Source organism: Protopterus annectens, chromosome 6.part1 (assembly GCF_019279795.1).
Source record: "Protopterus annectens isolate FY-2018-M chromosome 6.part1, PAN1.0, whole genome shotgun sequence".
In the NCBI taxonomy this organism is placed as follows: Eukaryota; Metazoa; Chordata; order Ceratodontiformes; family Protopteridae; genus Protopterus; species Protopterus annectens.
Genome location: NC_056738.1, coordinates 437,485,217 through 437,507,103, shown reverse-complemented (window position 1 = coordinate 437,507,103; position 21,887 = coordinate 437,485,217). Strand labels below are relative to the sequence as shown.

At 37.7% G+C, this 21,887-nt stretch overlaps 1 protein-coding gene across 1 annotated transcript in view; it reads left to right on the top strand.

Moving 5' to 3' along the window:
- The first annotated feature begins 3,091 nt into the window (after positions 1-3,091).
- Positions 3,092-21,887, top strand: part of LOC122805616 (tubulin alpha-1A chain-like) — a 37,904-nt gene continuing 19,108 nt past the window's right edge. Inside the window, exons 1-2 of the mRNA XM_044075869.1 lie at positions 3,092-3,222; positions 11,012-11,234. Of these exons, the coding sequence (XP_043931804.1) occupies positions 3,220-3,222; positions 11,012-11,234 (226 nt within the window). The 5' untranslated portion in view covers positions 3,092-3,219. The remainder of the gene's footprint in view (positions 3,223-11,011; positions 11,235-21,887) is intronic.

Sequence of the window (21,887 nt, the reverse complement as noted above, 5' to 3'; positions counted from 1 at the left end):
GTTACTAGGTGTTAATTACTCAGTTGTACTCCAATTACCCTGCTGCAGCATTTCCTTATTGTCTTCCTGTAACCTTCCTGTTTCAGCTGTGGTGCACGCCACATGCAATCGTTTACCAGGTTTCGAGCACAATGTCATCCGCGTACACATGCACTTTTGGTCACCTTGTGTGCTCTCAGCTAAGCAAAGCTATGGCTACATCCACACCCCTATCCTGCGGCTTTGCTTAGCAATGGGCAACCCGAATTAGCAATGCTCCAATGTGCTTACAGCTACGGTGGCACACCCCTCTCCTGATGTCATGTATACCTCCAGGCCACTCCTCGGTGTTATACTGCTACCCCGTGTGGTACAGCCTTACGCTGGCAAGGCATTTGCGATTCAGTATTACTTGCCTCATTTGCATGGCATTGACTACTAATTCCTAGTTACCACGCCGAACACTGTCACAGACCCTTAGCAACCCTTGCGCCATGGTTGTGGTGTAGCATGCCTGCCATTGACTATTATGGGGAATTCATGACTTGTGTTACATTGCAGTTTTATAACATCTAAATATATTTTTGTTATGATCCTGTTTGCGCACCACAGCACTGCGGGTTTACTTTGCGTTAGTGTGGCCACAGCGGTAAATATTATTTATTATGTGTTGTGCATGTATTTTTACACCATTGGCTATATATCCAGCCATTGGCATAAATTAACATTATCATATGTAAGTTTGTTCCACTTTCATGGCTCCAATGTTATGTTTGGGAAAATGTAAACCGTGTTTTTTGGTTTACATTTCTGTATGCTTACGCTACACCTGCACCACTTCATGAATCACTATGTACCTTCATTTGCATGCTGCAATACTGTGCATGGGATGATTAGCATACATGCGCCGAGAGCTGTGCAGCTCTGGCATAAGCTGGTAGTGCATGTGGAATCGGCTCGTACCTGAATCACTCAGTGGCCATATTTGGCGTTAGAATGCCTACGCTACGCCTGCGCCTGGCGCAAGCTTCATGAATCCCAGGGATTATCTTTAACCATTAAAGTTTGACTGGAGGATTTAGTATTTTTTATTCTAATGTCTGGATTTCACTCTTCAGCGGTGATCTGGTTCAGAACTATGGTGTGAATGTGTGGGTAGGGAGTAAATTTCCACAGTGGACATCACAATGGTTGACCATCAGGACCCAAAGAACAACTATGAGTAAGGCATTCTTTGCCTCACACAGAGTAATAAATTGAATCTTGCAAAGTCATAACACTAATCCCATACTGTTTTTAATTCTTGATCTTACCAATATTGCAAAGTGACACAGCGCTGTGACCTTTTGGTATGCAAGTAATAGGGAGAATGAAATAAACACATGTTTAGGTCAGCTGGTGTGCTATTTACAGTTGTGGATCTAGACATTTACAAAAGAGGAAGCACACCTGGCATGTTAAATCATTTGTCTGGTGCGTGTTGGGGAAAACTGCATTTCTGCAGCAGACAGTACAGTTAAACAGAGGGGATAGATGCCCCCTGCTCCATCTCACTAGATCTGACTTAGGACCTAAATTAAGATATTAGTTGGCAGGAGGGTTAAAGATGCAGATACTCCATAGCACTGATAAATACAACAGTGTCTCTTCATATCCAGAAACCAGTGTAAATCAAATTTCTGGGGAAGGGGTTCAACTGACCTCTGTGGTACAGGACAAACCCTTTAATGAGATTATGAGTAAAACTGTCTTAACCATTTGTTTCATATTAGGAAAGGTTCAGCTTTAAACCAAAATAACTCTGGGATGTAATACTAGGGTACTCAGCTCTTATTGTCACATGTCTTTGTACAGAATGGTCCCACATTCCCTACAGATCATTTCGCCTAGTGCAGGAGTCCATAGCTCTTTTATTTACTAGGGGAGCCAAAATTGTGTATGTCAAGTATGTGCAGTTGTGTGCATAAGAAGAAAAGAAAGCATCTCAGTTTGCTAAAGATGTTTCAAATGTATCATAATATTGTGAGGTCTTTAATGCTTGTTAAAATTATCCAAAGGTGATTCTCACAGACAGATTGTTTACACATTAATACACAGCATCAGATACAGTAACTGTGGAATCAGGGGCAGGAGGCAGTGTATGTAGCACAGACGAGACACACTGTATGGGAAGTCATGCTTAAAGTGACTGCTGTGAAAGCATTTAGGCCACAAGAAGAACACATTCATTGGATGTAAGATAAGGTCTTTATACACAGACAACTTTTTGTTAGAATGTTAAGATATTTTTGGAGAGAGGGAGCAGCAATGTATTTAAATTTCAAAGGTCTAACACTGGACTGTAACATGCAAATAAGATGTTCCCATTATGAACATGTGTGAATGTGATAGTGAAAAACGAAACATACACAAAATGCCTTTTATCATAAAGGCAAGGGTGTCAAGATCATTTAAAACATTCTGGGTTTACTGCTGTATGTCAGCACAGAATGTCAAGACAGAAAAATAGGTAAATGTTTTGGTAAATCTCGGTACCTTCATCTTTATTGTTTCTGCACTGGCTAATTTAGCTGCATGGTCTGTTTATTTTATTTACTTTTTATTTATTTCTATGATTATGAAACTTGCATTGTACAAAAAAAACTCAAACTTTATTTGAACCGTATCTCCAAGAGCTGAAAGTCTAATTTTAAGGGCTCTTGTGGTTTCAGAAATTAATCTGCAGGAGCAGATAAGGTTAGTGCGACGTTCTGACAAAATTATGCTGTACGTTAAACATAACCTTAGGAGCTCAGATCATGCACTCTGTGTGTCCTTTAGATAAATGTTAGCATACTCATTTGCTGCTTAGACACAGTTTATGTACAATTACTTTAGCTGTCAGTTCAGAAAACATAGAGCTAATGCGGGAGGTGTAGATGTTGAAATTTTTACAGCAGTGTGTTTGTTGTAACTAGGATTCTGAGCATTCATAAGTCACTTCCATTGTTATCAGGAGATTTTGTGACCCCCCCCTCAACTTTATAATTATGTTGGTGTTACATTTCATAACATCTCTTTGACTCTGTTTCTAACAACAAAAGCTAAACAGTTGTCAACTACTGTTCTACCAGCATGTATAAATATATGTGCACTGAATACATTCCACATGAACAATTTCTTCTACCGAATCCTAGAAGTCGGACTGAAGAAGTTCAGAAGGGTTAATTTCCTTTGCACTATCAACATCATTCACACACCATGGTAAGCTGTTTTTTTTCTTCTTCTTATGCTAACCACATGAGTTCAGGAACAAGATATTTCATGGCTTCAGGTTTATATTAAGCACAGTTGTGTTTTCTAAATACTTCTGAGTAATTAATCATATGTTAGAAATGCGCTGTACTATTTTTGACCTATAGAAAGTAAAACAGTAGCTGGGGCTTTCAGTGACATTAAATATATACTTCAGAGAGCTGAGTCATGTCATCTGAGCAGTCTGTGGGTTCATTGCCAGACAGTACAGAACTAAGGCATCAAGATGCTGCAGTGATAGCAGTGTGATAAACATGTATATATTAAGATTTTTGTTTATCAAAGGGCCATGGAATACAACAGCACATTATGTTCTGAAAACTGCACATGCAATCTGTGAGCCTCAGACTACTGGCATTAACATGTTGCCCAGTGAGTTTCAGAACCAAATTGCACAGATCTACAGGCATCAACATCTGGGAGTGGGAGTTTAGCAGATCATCTCACAAAATGAGGGTCATAGGACCTCTAACTATGGGAATACTCACTCTTAAGTTCTTTGTTCTCTGGTCAGTACTGGAACACTAATCAACTGACTTTGAGTTACCCCCCCCCCCCAGGATAAGTGTGGAACCCTGTTTTTTTACAATATGAAATGCCATACTTGCCCACCGAATGTATTAACATGACTATAGAGGGCACCGATCCTCACAGAGTTAAACAATTATCAATATGTAGAATAAGGCATTTAGATTATTCCATTTATTTTAAACATCATTTAACAGCAGGATATTATGAGCAGTCACAGGCTAGAATGTATTTATTTATTTATTTTACATTTGTTGACCGGGAGTGTCCGACTGAGCTGAAGCCCTTTTTCAGTGGAGGCCCAGGGAGAAAAGCTCCAAATAGAAAGTATTTCAATAACAATTATTACACTCAAAAAATATTCAAAAAGGTTACAGTTCTGGTAGAGTAGTTGACTAAATTAAACAATACAAATCCAAAAAAATATAAACTGTAATCATAGGAAGTTAAATGTTTTAGTTTCAGTAGGTTTGGCAATCTAAAGCCACTAAGCAACGTATAGACAATACTTTAGGGGAATTTCTTAGGAAGTAAAGGATATACGTTTTATGTTAGGTAGTGTGTAATAGTTACCCAGTACATTTTACTTACAGTATGGGGGAAATGAGAAGGTTACAACAGTGAGAAATAGTCTAGGACAAACAGCTTAATTCCTGCTATCATTACGGTTTGGGCTGTTCATCAGTATTGTCTGTTTTAGACAAACCATATATAATGATTCTTTTATGTAGTATGAGTAGATGGGATCCTATAGTACTTTTTCAGCCATGACTTGAGTTACGTTACAAAAATAAAAAAATGTAAACAATCATAAAGTAGATAAGAGCACAACAAGTTATTGCAATGGCCAAAATAATACATCAAAAATTAAAATAAAAGCAACAAAGGTCACTACTGGAAATAAAGAAAAGGCTCATATCAGCTACAGATGTTAACAACAGTAGCTTCAGTACCTTTTAATAAATATTCATTTCTTATGGGTTCCCTAAATGTTCGCATTTGTCCACAAGCATCATCCTTTAAAATATTAACTGCCTGTCTGGAACAGCACAGTGGCATGGTGGTTAGGTTTGTTACCCTGCTGTGCCTGCTTTGCAAGACTGATTTCCAACGCGGATACTTTTTGTGCAAACTTTTTGTGTGTATGATCTTCTACATCCATGTGGGAGTTTGCTAGAGGCTCTGGTTTCTTCCCACATTCCAAAGACATGTAGGTAGGCAAATTAGTGACTCAAATTAACAGTGTATGCTTATTAGTATTTGTGTGCAACAGACTGGCATTTTGCTCAGATTATTTCTTTCCCTTATAACCACTGACTGCCAGAATAGACTATGGCTTCCCCATGACTCCACAAATGATAAAGTGGGTATTAAAAAATTAATACCTGTGCTGCCTGTATTTGTATACTCCTATGAATATACACTGCCCAGATATGTAACCTTGTATCCTACTACCAGCTTTTTATTCTGTTACACTTATTTGCCTTTTGGCCTGATTGTGGGCCAGAAAGGGTCCATGGGCCATCAGAGATACAATCCAGTACCAGTACCTTCGCCATTTGATACTGTCACATGTACAAGTAGAAAGTCACTCTGCATTGTATTTCAGCTATAAAAGCTAATCTTGATCACTCATCCATTATTAGATAAGTGAAGGATCTAGTTATATTGTTTTCATGTGATCCATTATTTCCTGCCTCTTTCTTACATGAGTCTGGAAACTCATCCTTAAATTGTAACTTGTCTGGCTTCTTCTCTTTTTGTATGCAGCATCTGTGTACTCTTTGTCTTCCTACCTTCTCTCATTATATATATATATATATATATATATATATATATATATATATATATATATATACACACATACACATATAAATGTATACATCATGTGCCTGAAAACTTACTGAATAGCAGTATACTGAAAGGTATGCACAATCTTGAGATGTCAAAATGTTGAAACTTTGAAATGCTGAACTAAAATATTTGCTAACACTATACATGTACTGCATATTTGCACTGTCAGTACACAGCTTAGTACCAAAGAGTATCACCTCCTTGTTAGTAAAACTCAGAAATGAGCAGTAACGTGGGTCAGTGGAGGTCTATTGCAACTCTCCACACATGTAGGTAAATAGATATTTTGATTTGAACATTTTTACATTTCAGCATTTTGACATTCCAACATCATACACTCATTATTATGATTTTCATATAGTGGAATTCAGTAAGTTGTCAGGAAACATATGTATGAGTACAATACTTTTCATCACTGACACACATCAGTGAAGGAAAATTCACTGAAAAAAACATTGACATAATGACTGAAAATAAACTCAAGACAACAAAAGCGATCACTTTTGCATGGGAGCAAGTTCTCCTGCTATACAAATACACCAACTCTGAGACTGTAGAACAGTAGGGAAAAGGGCACACTTACTTACCCCACTATTAAATAATTTCAGAGTAATAAACAGCAGACGTGGTAACATACTACTTATTCAAAAGCAATTAAATGACTAAAATATGATAAATTGCTTTTCTATCAAATCAACCAATGACAAAATATGCAGTGCATGGCATGCACACACACACACACACACATATATATATATATATATATATATAGAGAGAGAGAGAGAGAGAGAGAGAGAGAGGTGTGTCTCCATTTTTCATGAAGACAGTCAAACATTTTATTTATTTGTAGGACTAAGCAGCTCTAAGCATCCTTATTTTTAAACTCTTAATGCATTGTACTGTTTTCTAATTTTTTTATGTATTCTGTTTCAAAATGTTGTCATGTTACATCTGCACATAGATTTCTGTACCTTTCATGTCATACCTAAAAACCTGAAACAAACTAATCTGTGTACTGTACATGCTGTAACACAGAGATAGCACTGACAACTCACACACACGGATTCTTCAACCAGATTCCCATTTAGGGTGCTTGCTGTGTGGAACTGGTATGAATGAGCTCTGGTTTCCTCCCACCTCTAAAGACATGCAGTAGGTGAACCCCCCCAAAATGCCCATAGCATGTGAGTAGGTGTGTGTGTGTGTGTGTGTGTGTGTGTGTGTGTGTGTGTGTGTGTGTGTGTGTGTGTGTGTGTGTGTGTTTGAGTGTGTGTGTGTGTGTGTGTGTGTGTGTGTGTGTGTGTGTGTGTGTGTGTGTGTGTGTGTGTGTGTGTGTATGTGCGTGTGTGTGAATTATTTTTAATGACTTGTGCCTAATATTTGTCATGGTAGGCTCCAGTGTCCCTGGGACCCTAAAAAAGGATAAAGTTGGTTATCAGACAATGGATGCCTGGATCTAAAATTACTTTTATAAATGACTTGAAAGTGCAGCTTCCAAAAAGGAATACATTGAATGTTATTCCTTAATTTCCTGATATAACTAAAGAAAAGTTTGTAGTTTCCTTTAGGATCTGACCTTAAGCTTGTATTCTGCTTTACATTTTTCTAATGGTGCTCTTAAGTTCCTTGCTGACATGTTTCAGTGTGGTCTTGAGGTAGAAGGTGGAAGTTTCTTACAATATTTAATTATTTCCTTCTTTTATAATACGGTTTATTTTAATAGTGGAGTTCCTGTGTTACTGTAGACAATTAGCCATGCATTCTTCCAATCAAGAAACATTTTTTTTAATTGTTCCAGTTAAGAAACATTATTAAAACTGGCTCATTATTTTATTGCATTTATATAGTTATTTATATTCTTTAGAAAATGTGCAAGAGATGTCCTATCAAGTTAAATGCATAGCAGTAATTTATTTTTTAATAAATATTGAAAGGATGCTCAGTGTAATATGTTGAGAGCATTTGTTCTGCAGTTGCCACACTAATAGATTTATTATTGGGTCTATATTACATGATCAAAGTTTCAAATCTTTAAATCTGATATGGTCAACACCATATAATTGAAGTCTTGAAACTTTGAAAATGTAATAAAACACAACAACCTACAAAAACAAACCATTTAAATGCTTTAAGCAAGGGGGCAAGCCCCCCTGTATCCCCCACTCCCCCCACTACTTAAATATACCAACTCCGAGATCGCACTACAGTGCAGAAAAGGGAAATCTTCCCTTTCTGCGCTGTATGGAGATCTCTGTTAAAAAGATTTGAAGTTTCAAGACTTCGATCGTATGGTGTCGACCATATCAGATTCGAAGTTTTGAAACTTCGATCTTCTGATATAGACCCTATTATTAGCTAAAGCTGATAACCATATATTGTGGCCCTGAAGTGTATAGTCATGGATGATGATCTTAAAACAAAGGCAAAGATTCCAAGAAATTAACACTGCATGCATGCATGTGTAGCGGGCAGTGGTGTTTCTGGCTCTGCTCTCCTAGATATCATGCTGGCAATTCCGAAAGCATCCTCTGTGGTTAGCAGCCATTACTACCGCTTTCTTTGCTTGGCAATACTATAAATAAGCAATCATTGTTACTTCTGACAATTCTTCAAATGACAACTCACAGATATCAAGATTAGGTGGTGTGAGGCAGGTAACAACTGGAGTCCCTGAGTACGTGACTTTTCTTTAAGAATACTTGGAAGCACACTTCACCATTCAAGTTGCAGTTTAACCCCTTAACTAATAGTCAGGAAAACTTCAGATGGAAGAACAAAAAAAAAGGAAGGCATATATCTTAAGGCTGTGTAGGTTGTCATACATACAGTGTACATATTACAAATCTAGCATTCAGGCACAGAGTCCAAAAAACAAATGTACATGCAAAGATGTCAGTGGAAGAGCACAGACTAGGGACTACTCCTGAAACAACACAATGGTATAGACAATCACCAACAAAACTTGCAATTTCATCATACACACCCCAAAGCATGAACACCACTGCTCAACACTACAGAATGCAAAATGGCTCCTAGTCATGCAAAGATCTGACCTGCTATTATGCCTTAAACTTTCAAACTCCTACAAAAGTCACACAATTTCCTCTCTATCAGCCAAACTAATCAAGAAACCCTCGTCCTCCAACCTCAGAAATCAGTGCCATCCATGTCCTTCCTCATAGGATCCTACAACTAATCTACTATGTGCAGATCATTGCTTCTCCTTACTAGGCCCTAAAGTATGGGAGACTACCTCTTCTGACTTAAAGGAAATTTCTTTGCCAAAATTGCACACAACTAAAACATTGCTTTCACAATAATGCTTCATGCAAATGCCACCATTCTGAGAAAATTATGTAACAGAATTTTGCTGTCCTTTCATCAGTCTACCGCCTAACTAACTCAAGAATCACTCTGATTACACTAAACATAACTATAACTGTAATTTTATATGTGTGTGTGTGTGTGTGTGTGTGTGTGTGTGTGTGTGTGTGTGTATATATATATATATATATATATATATATATATATGTGGGTCCAGGACGACTGAACGAAAGTTCAATTGTCCGAAACCAAATCACCGAAGCCACTTTAGTGAAAGTGCTTTTTGCTGAAAAAGCACTTTCGCTAAAGTCCCTAACAAATCGTACAAAAAAAACGACATTAAACACAAATAAACACACAACTCATGTTTACGCAGGGGGGCAAGTCCCCCTGCACCCCCCATGTGGGAGGCTGTGCCCCCCACACCCCTCACTTTTATATTCTCACTCTGAGATTGCACTACAATGGGGAAAAGGGAATATTCCCTTATCCCCACTGTACTACGATCTCAGCAACAGCCATTCCCCTAATGATTTCCCTTACCTTTCAGCATACTTCCGTGAAAGTGCTTTTTCAGCAAAAAGCACTTTCGCGCAAGTATGCTCGGCAGTTTCACTTTCAGAGAAACGGCCGTTCGGCAAATTGTCTGGGACCCATATATATATATATATATATATATATATATATATATATATATATATATATATATATATATTTCTACTCTTGTGCGATTGCTCACATCTACATTGCATATAGTAATTGCTTTTGTCTGTATTGTATACTCATATTAATTACCATACCATGCGGTAGCATTGTCACCTCACAGTAAGACGCTTTCCAGTTTGATTCTCAGCTAAAGCGTCTTCTGCGTGGAGACATGCATGAATGGGTGTACTTTCAATGAAGGTTGTGCATCAGGGCTGGTAACTCGGCATGTAAAAATCAACTACCAATCCTTAGCAGTCCGGAGCTCCGCTGTGGTGACCCCTAACAGGGAAAAGCCGAAAGACACAACAACAACAACCATACCATATATACCATACTGTAATGTATATACACATGTTTAGTTCTGTTTATTTTATTTGCTTCTTTCTGGGTTGAGTGATCAATGTGCTCTACCCTACTTAACAAATTCAAGTAAATAAAATTAAAAAAAATACTAAAAATACTACAACTTGCCCCACTGTAGTGGCACTATGCAAATGTATACCTTAACAATGAGATCAACAACTATTTAATCTGTTGTTTTGCATTACCAATTATACCCTGGGCATATACAGTAATTTTAGAAGGTATTAACTTTCCTTTGTTTATTCTCATTGAAAAGGTTAGTTGAAAGAAAATGTTAACATTACCTGACTGAGTAACCTTCCCAGATAAATACAGGCAGATAGCATAATACAAATATTAAGCCAGTACAAGAAAGTTATTATGAATACATAGGTAGCAACATTTGTCAATGCAGTCTTCAAAATTTCCACTTTCATGGTGATTTATTTAGATAGGATTGGTTGTATAATTTGTTATCGCACTGTGCTACTCATGGCAAAGCCCCCTTTAATCCAGTATAGTCTTGTTTTCTTATTCTCTGAAACTATGCACAGTACTGCCATATGCCCTATATTAAGGATCACTTCTGAAATAAAGTATCTAATCCCAGGCACTTAACTAACTAACATACAAGTAAATAACTTCAGAAGTGAACATCATTGTATTTGTGATTATTAAATATCAACATGTTTTATTGTTTTTTCATGCAAATGTTCCTACTATTATGATTTTTTTATAAAGAGGTGTACAGTACTTTGTGTATGACCTTTACTATTAGAGTTGTGTTCTCTAAATATTTCTTACTGCATTTATGAATGCTCCCAACTTGCAAATAAATGAACTCTTAAATATTGCTGTTATTTATTTGCACATTCCTAGTACTGTATCATAATGGTTTCAGTTAGAAAAAGTCATTCTAATGATTTATTAAAAAAAAAATGCTGTTATGTACTCCGTCCTAATTCACTACTTTTTTCTACAGCGTGAGTGTATCTCTGTCCACGTGGGTCAGGCTGGTGTCCAGATTGGCAATGCCTGTTGGGAACTTTACTGCTTAGAACACGGCATCCAGCCAGATGGGCAGATGCCAAGTGATAAGACCATCGGAGGGGGGGATGACTCATTCAACACCTTCTTCAGCGAAACTGGAGCAGGCAAGCATGTACCAAGAGCAGTCTTTGTTGATCTGGAGCCAACAGTCATAGGTATGTAAACATCTATCAAACTGTTCATTTCATTTCCCTGGGTTCACCTACACATTTTATGGTACAGTGCATGTACACTTATTGGCACATTTTGTTTATAATACATTTAATGTATCTAAAAAACACAGGCAATAAAGTTCAATCTGCCAAACAGTGTATGCATATAACAAAAAAGCTGGAACCAGACATTTAACAAAAAAGGTGTTATACATAAAAGGTGGAAATAATAACTTTTTAATACAATGATGCTTTCTGCAATGTCTTTAAATGTCAATGGCCTCACAAATAAATACAAAAAATAAAGAATAGTGAACTATATTACAAATGTAGAATGCAAATAGTTATGTTACAGGAGACAGACTTGGAAAAAACTGAACATGTGAATTTGATAAAGGTTTTCAGGATGGTCATTCAGTGGAATATTTGGGACAAAGGAAAAGAGGAGCACTTCTATTAATTGCAAGAGGAGCTCCAATATTGATGAAAGAGGATAAAAAAGATAATAATGGCAGATTTGTTGTGCTAAGGGGCTACTGGCAAGAGAGGAGGATTACACTGGCATGTATTTATATTCTACCTAAAACTGCTATAATGGAGCTTAAGAAACTTCTGGGAGAAATAATCTTTTTTCAGCAAGGAATATTACTTATAGATGGCGACTGGAATATGATTTGCAGCAGTGAAGATGTGTCGGTGGGCAGAAGGTAAAGTATAACAAAGGAGGGTAGATTTTTGAAGAAATTTATGAAAATATTTGGCATGCAAGATGTGAATTCAGTAATAGGAGTTTGCGCATTTAATTCAAGGTCTTGATACACACCCAATCACTATTTCAGATCATGCACCAATGTTGTTGTTGTCTTTCAGCTTTTCCCGGTTAGGGGTCGCCACAGCGGAACTACGGTCTGCTAATGATTGGCAGTAGACTTTGACGAACGCCGAGGTGCCAGCTCGACGTTCAACCTTCAACTAAGGCAGGTCCATTTACACATGCCTTTCAAATGCCCACCCAACCGCACTAAAATAAAAACACAGAGTAATATAATAAAAAATGAGACACTGGAACTTTGCCACCTATTTCTTGAAAACAAAGGAATTTAAGCAATGGGTAGTGGAGATTATTTAGGAGCTATTCGAGAGGATAGACATTACTTCTGAAAATATAGCTAGGGAGTGGGATAAAATTAAAGTGGAGTTTAAAAATAGGGTGGAAATAAAAGAAAGGGAGCTATGGTTAAGAAGTAATGAGAATTATTTAGAGGGACTGACCAGTGGCAGCTGGTGACTTCAAATCACAGGGGGGCTGCAGGAGACAGCTGAATGGGTGGAGTCAATGGGGAGGGGGTGTGGTCAACCAGAAAGGAGGGGAGCTATGCACAAAACCACAAAAAAATAACTTTAATTAAATACGCTGCCCTGGGTGGCAAACCATCATTATGAAAGTCCAATCAAGACAAAAATAAGTGTAGAAGAATAAAAATATTTCAATGCATTGGCTGCATGACAGCTTACTTAATATCTAGATGGAAACAAAAGGTTGTGAGGCATGAAAAAATAAATTACTTTTTAAATACATTACTGGAATGCCAGTCAAAATCAAGTATAAGAAAACCAGAAGCACTCAACTCAAACCACTTCTCCTTGCACTGCAGTCCTAATTATAATATATTCAGCTTTATTAAAGTACCAAGTAACGTGCTGAAAGTAGAAATCTATGTGATGCCCCCACTTGTAAAAATGTTTCTTATCCAAAAGACCTGCTGCCTGACAACTTGTTTCATGGGGAAAACATGATAAAAGTAAAAAATGAAAAGCAAACAAGAAACAAGCTCAAGATACATTGCTTAAAGGATTACTGTACAGGTTATGGACCACACATGATTGGCATTCTGTTTACTTTACGGGTAAAGTCTGTAGAGATGACTGGAAGTCTTCAACAAGTGTAATGAGCTTTTTAAAATAATGGAATCCTGTCCTTTAATACCCAAGGCTAATACATTATCTAGTCAAGTATTCTCTGCATGGCAACAACAGAAAGGCTTTCAATGTTGGCAATTCTTTAACAGTATGCTTATTAAAGCTTACTTGCATCTTACGATCTCAGACAAGCTTACCTTATGGTCATTAAAGCATTGCTACTTAAAAACACAGAGCAACAGGCACTTTGAGTAATAAGCATAAATCTGAGTAATAAGCATAAATCAACAGTACAAAAATATGACAGAAACCAGACCATTCTGCAAAATCAAGGACAGATGAAAAGCCACTGTAGTACTTATGTAGTGTGTCCTCCCCATCCAAGGTAGATACAACTACTCCTTGCCTTGCTTGGACACATCCAGAGTCACTACATAGGGGAGTGGGGTGCAACAAGTATGTCACAATTTGAAATCTCTCTGGCTGACTGTGATGGCCCTGACACATTTGTCATACCTCTCAACCTCAAGAGCAAGAAATCTGGACAAAGCCATACACAGAAGTGGGACAAAGGCCCAACAATAAGGACAATTTTTAAATATTGCTCTAATAAACTTAGAAAGATAATAGAATAGGTCTTGCATTAGTATGAATTTTCTGAAGGGTATAAAATCTGAAACTCAAATGTCTGTCATTTTCTAACTTCAGTCTTTAGTGATTTGTCACTAATTTGCCAAAAACACAATTTTATGAAAATGGACCAAAATGTGATGCAAAAATATAAAATAGACACACAACACAGCTGCTACCTGTCAAAGAAGGGACACTTTAATATTAGTACTGCTACCTTGAGCAGCTGACAAAATATAAAAGAATCTACATGCATTTCAAGTAATCTATAACTTTGATTATTACAGTTATTTCTTAATTGTAAACCCTCCATGTTTTCTTCCAAAATTGCTATTTTTGGAGGGATTATTAGGGGGAAGTGCAACATTTTGAGCCAAAAATTGGGGACAGTTGAGAGGTTGGCTATGCCTAATTCTATAAAGCAATTTATTTGCATGTACCTCTCAACCTGTTAATGCAGTAAATCTGAACAAGGCCAAATATATTGGGGCACATATAAACAGTACTAAAATTGCTCTTGTATAAATTGAGACAGTTGATAGAACAGCTCTTACTTTAACATGCATTTTTCTGAAGGTTATGAAGTCTGAAACTTATTATTGAGTGACTTCTGGCAAATCATTTAGGAATTAAAACTACAAATTTTATGAACAACAAACCAAAAATAAGAAGCAAAAATCTATTCATTCTTTGAAAATCTGGACAGTTGGGAGGTATAGTTCAGCTGGGCCTGTCTGAGTTTGCTGCCCTTCCGCGCCTGACAAAATAATTGTTGAATGGAGCCCCCCCAGCCATTCCAATGAACCATTATACTTGGCTATTTCACTCCATTTACCAAAAACACTAATGTGCATACTGCTTTACTTCTATGATGAGTTGGACTTCATTTGAAAGTTTTAGTTTGTATTTTACAGCACAAACACTAAGTCATCTGTTAAACAAAGCAATGCAGTCTCACAATGAAAACTTAGCATTAAAACTTCTCTGCCCTTGAAACTCACATTCATTGAAACAGCATTGAAACCCACATTCAAAGAAAATACATTTTGCCAGTGGCAGATAAAGATTAATTTTGGGCTGTTTTCGAATCATAGGCCCCTTGCATATGAAACATACATGTGCTCTTTGATACACCTTCCTCATTGTACTAAAATTATATTCCTTGTACAATACAGTACACTTGTTAGAGGGTGTTTTAAATTTGTTTTGAACATTTTTTCCAGTAAGCAATGAAACAAACCATATGCACCCATAATGGCAAAACTGCCCAGTTGAGAACATTTATCATAAAAGTCTACTCAGACTTCCACAGTCCACCATTATTAGTAAATATACACAATTCTACAGTCCACCATTATTAGTAAATATGCACAATTCCACAGTCCACCATTATTAGTAAATATGCACAATTCTACAGTCCACCATTATCAGTAAATATGCACAATTCTACAGTCCACCTTTATCAGTAAATATGCACAATCTCTGAAGTAAGTCATCTAAATAATTCCACATTAAAGAAATCTGTAACTAATGAAGCGGTTGCTGCTAGCAATCACCTTTATATTTCATGGTTTCATCGAAAAATAAAGTGTCTGTTGCCCCGCAGGAATAAATTGCCTATATTACATTAAAAAAATGATAAGCTAGTAATAATATTGCAAGATGAAATGGATGGCAAACTGATAACGAACTCATAGTTAGTATCTTCACCAAGGAGAACATTCTCAGTACGGCAGCATCCACCCCTTGTGGGAGTAGAACCCACAGCCTTCTGCATCAAAAGCAAGTATACAACCTGTTGTGCTATAGTATTAACTAGGCAAAGCACTAAACGTCTATTCCCCTGCAGGTCTCAGCTCCTTGTAAAATCTACTCAATACTCAACTGCATCTCAACTTCGCAGCTCAAGAAAACTGGAAAAAGCCAAAATGTATTGGGGGTCAAAGCCCAAAAAACAGGGACACATTAAACATTGCTTGTATAATCTTGAAAAGTTGCTAGAATAAAATGTTGTGTTGCCACCATATATTTTACTGCCAAGGTCCCTGAGCAAAAAACAGTCAGAGTAACATACCACTACGCCACATCAGCTGCTTTGTAAAAACGAGGAAGACTGAAACTTAAATGGCTATCATTTAGTGAATTCAGTTCTCACCATAGCTGTCAACCTCTTAGTACAAAACACCTGGACAAACCCAGTAATGAGGGAATACAGCCCTCAAACATATTCAGTGAATTCAGTTCTTGCCATAGCTGTCAACCTTAGCACAAAAACCTGGACGAAGCCAATAATGGGGGAATACAGTCCCAAAAATAGGGACAAATTTAAAATATTCGTCTTATAAACTTAGAAAATTGCTAAAAAAAAGGTTGTGCTACTATGTATTCTGAAGAACATGAAGTTTGAAATTCAAATGCCGGTCAATTTTACTGCGGACAGAACAAAAACAATTTTCAGCAGAGACGCAGGGATTAATACTGCAGACACGTCTTTGTAAAATGGCAGGGCACCAGAGCAAATCCACACAAATACAGGGAGGAGATGCAGACAGAAGCCACCCCAACCAAGAATCAAACCAGAAAACCTATAGCTGTGAGGCAACAATACTACCACTGCACCATCAATTATGCAAGGAGTTAAACATTCAGAAACCTGAAGTCTGAAATTCAAATGCCTGTCAATTTTACTGCGGACAGAACAAAACCAATTTTCAGCAGGGATTAAAACTGCAGACACGTCTTTGTAAAATGGCAGGGCACCAGAGCAAATCCACACAAACACAGGGATGAGATGCAGACTCCACACAGAAGCCACCCCAACCAAGAATCAAACCAGAAAACCTATAGCTGTGAGGTAACAATACTACCACTGCACCATCAATTATGCAAGGAGTTAAACATTCAGAAACCTGAAGTCTGAAATTCAAATGCCTGTCAATTTTACTGCGGACAGAACAAAAACAATTTTCAGCAGAGACGCAGGGATTAAAACTGCAGACACGTCTTTGTAAAATGGCAGGGCACCAGAGCAAATCCACACAAACACAGGGAGGAGATGCAGACTTCACACAGAAGCCACCCCAACCAAGAATCAAACCAGAAAACCTATAGCTGCGAGGCAACAATACTACCACTGCACCATCAATTATGCAAGGAATTAAACATTCAGAAACCTGAAGTCTGAAATTCAAATGCCTGTCAATTTTACTGCAGACAGAACACAACCAATTTTCAGCAGGGATTAAAACTGCAGACACGTCTTTGTAAAATGGCAGGGCACCAGAGCAAATCCACACAAACACATGGAGAAGATGCAGACTCCACACAGAAGCCACCCCAACCAAGAATCAAACCAGAAAACCTATAGTTGTGAGGCAACAATACTACCACTGCACCATCAATTATGCAAGGAATTAAACATTCAGAAACCTGAAGTCTGAAATTCAAATGCCTGTCAATTTTACTGCGGACAGAACAAAACCAATTTTCAGCAGAGATGCAGGGATTAAAACTGCAGACACATCTTTGTAAAATGGCAGGGCACCAGAGCAAATCCACACAAACACAGGCAGGAGATGCAGACTCCACACAGAAGCCACCCCAACCAAGAATCAAACCAGAAAACCTATAGTTGTGAGGCAACAATACTACCACCGCACCATCAATTATGGAAGGAATTAAACATTCAGAAACCCTTAAGTCTGAAATTCAAATGCCTGTCAATTTTATTTAACATTTTTTAATCAGGACAGTCTGACTTGGAACAAATAAACAATTTTCAGCAGAGGCCCAGGAAGAAATAATGCAGACATGTCTTTGTAACATGGGAGGACACAAAAGCAAACCCACACAAACACAGGGAGAAGATACAGACCCCACAAAGAAGGAACCCCAGCCAAGAATCAAGCCCAAGAACCTGCAGCTGTGAGGCAACAATGCTACCACTACACCATCAAATATCAAGCATTGCAGCATTTACAAACCACAGATATTATGAGGAACAGATCAGATCGAATATGAGGCAAAAATCTGCAATTTTTTTACAAATGGTGGTGGGTAGGGAACTCAAGTCTTTAACACCTGCATACAGGGTACAGGGTTCAAGCCTGAGGCATTCCCTACCACACCACCATAAGCACCTGGGGCATTTACACACACACACACACACACACACACACACCTCCCTCCAGTATAAACATTGTAAAGCATAAGCACCATACACTTACAATCCAGTATAAACATCAAAGCACCATACACACACAATCCAGTATAAACATTGTAAAATAAAAGTAAAAAGCACCATACACTTACTTGAATATATCCAGCTAACGTACATCCTTCCTGTGCAATACTCCAAAGACCTGCGAGATCCCAAGCAAAGCCTGATGAGATCCCAAAGCTCCTTCCTGAGACTGTCTGGACGTGACCCATAATCCTAGTGAGTCTGTGCACTTTAAAAGTGCACAGATGTCTCCTTGTGTCCCCCTATGGGGACTGCCTTGAGCATGTGCTGCAGTCTGGCAGCCCAATGCCACGAGCTGCCCCTGGGACTGACAAATGTTAAAGTATTGCAGAGTAGCGGGAATCTCACAGAACAAGAAGAGGATCAACTGCAGAATGCTAAGCAAAAAATAAGGGATTATCCCAATATTATACATAAGTTTAGAAAGATTGCTGTTAAACAAGTGTTTCTTTAATAATAACACTAGTGCACAAATTTTTTAGCACAACAACTCAGGCAACAGAAAGTAGAAAGGGCTGTCGCCAGGTTTAGGGAATCTTTAACAAGGCAGGTAACAAGATATCCTGTAGCGGTATTAGAAATATTTCAGAAATTCTATGCAAGTCCGTATAAAGCAAAGAAATATGGAAATCAAGAAAAGATCCAAATGGAAATGTTTATGGAAGAATTAAATATGTCAAGGTTCGAGGTAGATGAGGCTCAATTACTACTGGTTAGAAAAGGAGATGAGATAAAAACTGTGACGTATAACCAATCTACAGGAAAGTCCCTAGGAATAGATGGAATTCCTGCAGAAGTTTGGAAGCTAGGAGGGAAAAACTGATAAAGATCTGGAAGGTTTTGTTTAACAGTATTTTAAGAGAAGGAGAAGTACCAACATCCTGGAAGAAAGCAGTGGTAGCTGTAATACCTACAGAGGGTAGAGATCCATCAGACCCAGCTTCATACAGGCCCATTTCAGTACTAAACCATGATTATAAAGTCTTCATGTCTATAATGGCTAAAAAATGTTACGTAATGCCAAAACTGATAAATATAGATATTTGTGGTTCTGTGGAGGGGAGGCAAACATTTGACAACATTAACAGAACATTGATGATACAGAGGGAAGCAAAATGTAACAAAATACCACTGTTGTTGGTGGGCCTTGATGCAGAAAAAGCATTTGACAGAGTAAACTAGGAGTTTATAAGCAGAGCAATGGAAACATTTGCATTTCCTGAAAAAAATTATAAGGTTGATTAGGAGGCTATATGGGGGATTGGGGGTGAAAATTAAAGTGGGTGGGGTCCTGTCTGATAATTTCTGCTTGAGCAGAGGAACCAGGCAGGGGTGTCCTCTCTCTCCCCTTTGTTATTTGCATTATATTTAGAACCACTGGCAAAGAAAATAAGGGACTCAGAAATTCAAGGATATAATCGGTATGGTAGTCAAGAAAAGCTATCTCTACTTGCAGACAATATAATTTGTACCTGACAAAACCAGAAAGAGTCATTACAGTGTTGTGGAACATTTTGAGACAGTTTCAGATCTTTTTGGGATACAAAATTAATGAAGCTAAAACAAAGGCAATAGCAGTAAATTTTGTACCCACATATGAACTGGTTCAGCAATATCCGTATTTATGGGAACATGATAAAATGAGGTATTTAGGACTATGTATTAAAATGATTCTGGTGTGGCAGCTAAGGATATTTGGGAAGAGACTAAACAAAAGATAATACAAGAACTGAGAAAATAAAAGCTTTGTTTTATGGATATGGATAATTAGATACAAGCAGTTAAAATGTTTTTAGTCCCATTAGTCTTATACACAGGTCAGGCAATTTTTATCAACCAGAGGAGAAGTTGTGGATAGCAATTAATAAACAGCTGAAGGAATTAATCTTAGAGTGGAATATGGCAAGAGTTAAGTGGGATAAGCTGATTCTTCTAGTAGAACAGGGTGGATTGTGATTACCCGATTTGAAGGGGTAATTCTGAGCTACATGGTTAAGGCTCCTATACATAGCACAAGCAGAAAACTGTAATTCAAAGTGGAAAGGGATGATGATGAAACGGTGGAGCTCAAGAAATAAGGAGAGTCTGGGATTTTGGATGCAGGCCTTTAAGGAGATTAACAATAATCATACAGAATAGTATATCTATAAAGTAGCAGAAAGTATCCTAAGAACTAAGCCAACACTCAAATGGAGAAAGCAGATTCTGCTGATAGGGATGACTGCAATTAGGGATATAGACAATAGGCAAGAGGGGGCTGGAATTTATTGGAGAAAACTGACAAAGGAACCAAAGTATTGGGAGCAAATCACTAGAGAGGGAAAGATGATTGAATGGGAAGACGCCAATAATTAATTTGGACAGCAGGTTAGAGATTGCTTTCCCTATCAAGGATTGATATCAGAGTATAGGCAAAGAGAAAGAAATAGGTGGGGTGCTAAATGAAAGACCAGCACTGATCAAGTTTTTAGTAGAATCTAGAACAGAAGCTGCCATTAAAAAAGGAATAATTAGAAGAGCATATACAATATTGCATGATGACTCTAAGAATCAGTCCGAGGAGGTTAGAAAGGATTGAGAAGAGAGACTGGATAAGCAATTCACAAAGAAGCAATGGGCCAAAATATGTATGTCTCTCAAATATGCAACAAAATCTAGAATATTTAGGATTTTTGCGTGGAGATGTTTACATAGATATTTTAATACCCCAAGTAGACTGCAGAGAATTTTTCCTCAGGTAGACAGCAGATGTTGGAGGTGTGAAGGGGAAGAAAAAGGTAATTGGGAATACATTTTCTGGGAGTGTGGTGAGTTGGCAGACTTTAAGGATTCCCTGTGGGATACACTGTTGGTGATGCTGGGTGAGCGGATTGGTGTGACCAGGGAGATGATTTTTCAGAGCTATGATATTAAATCAGAATTGTCTAGACATGGTAAGGCCTTGTTATGTATAATTATGGTGGCTGCTAAAAAGCAATTACTAGAAATTGGAAAGCAAAATCTAAACCAACTATACTAGAAGTAGTGAATATAGTAACTTAGATAAAACAACTGGAATTGAGGTCTTTAGAAAAGGGTAGGAACAAACTACATAGGAAAAATGGAATTGTGGGAACAATACATACAGGGGAGGAATGAGGTTTAAAAGAAGCCAGGACTTAAATGAGCTATGTAATGTTTGACTGAAAATGATTGGGTAGATTATAAGTGATGTATAATGTTTGCAACTTTGAGTGTGTCATTATGGATTGTGATGTAAAATGCTTGCCACTAGGATTGTGTCAGTGTAGTTTGTTTTCATTTATATAAATGTATGATTGCCTGTGTAGTGATGGTTTAACAGAGATGTTTCTTTTTTTTAATTGAATAATTTTATGTAACATTGCTTAGGTTATATGGTATACAGCAATATATGTGAAGTATAATGTTTGTAAACGTGAACTTGTTAACACAGTTTAATTACTTTTATTTACATGTAAATTTGCCTATGTCACAAGTGATAATTCAATAAAGGTGTTTAAAAAAATAAAAGACACAGGCAGTAAATACATTTATGTGCAGCTCAGTGAAAAATGCTAATACCAAGTGATTTATTCAGTTACACAGTAAATCAATAGTTGTGAGCATGGTTCTGTAGCACAGGGTGATAAAGCTCTAACTATGGTACACACAACTTGAGTTCAGCTAGATGCACTGGTGTTGAAAGAGCTGAGCAGGGGAGGGTAGGCCTGAACAGCTGGCACTGATGTGCCTACCCGGGGGGGGGGGGGGGGGTCCAGTTGACTGTTTGATCACATACAAGTGGAGACTTGCAAGTGACAAATCTGCCTGGATGATGGTCCCTTCCAGTTGGCTCTCATCTC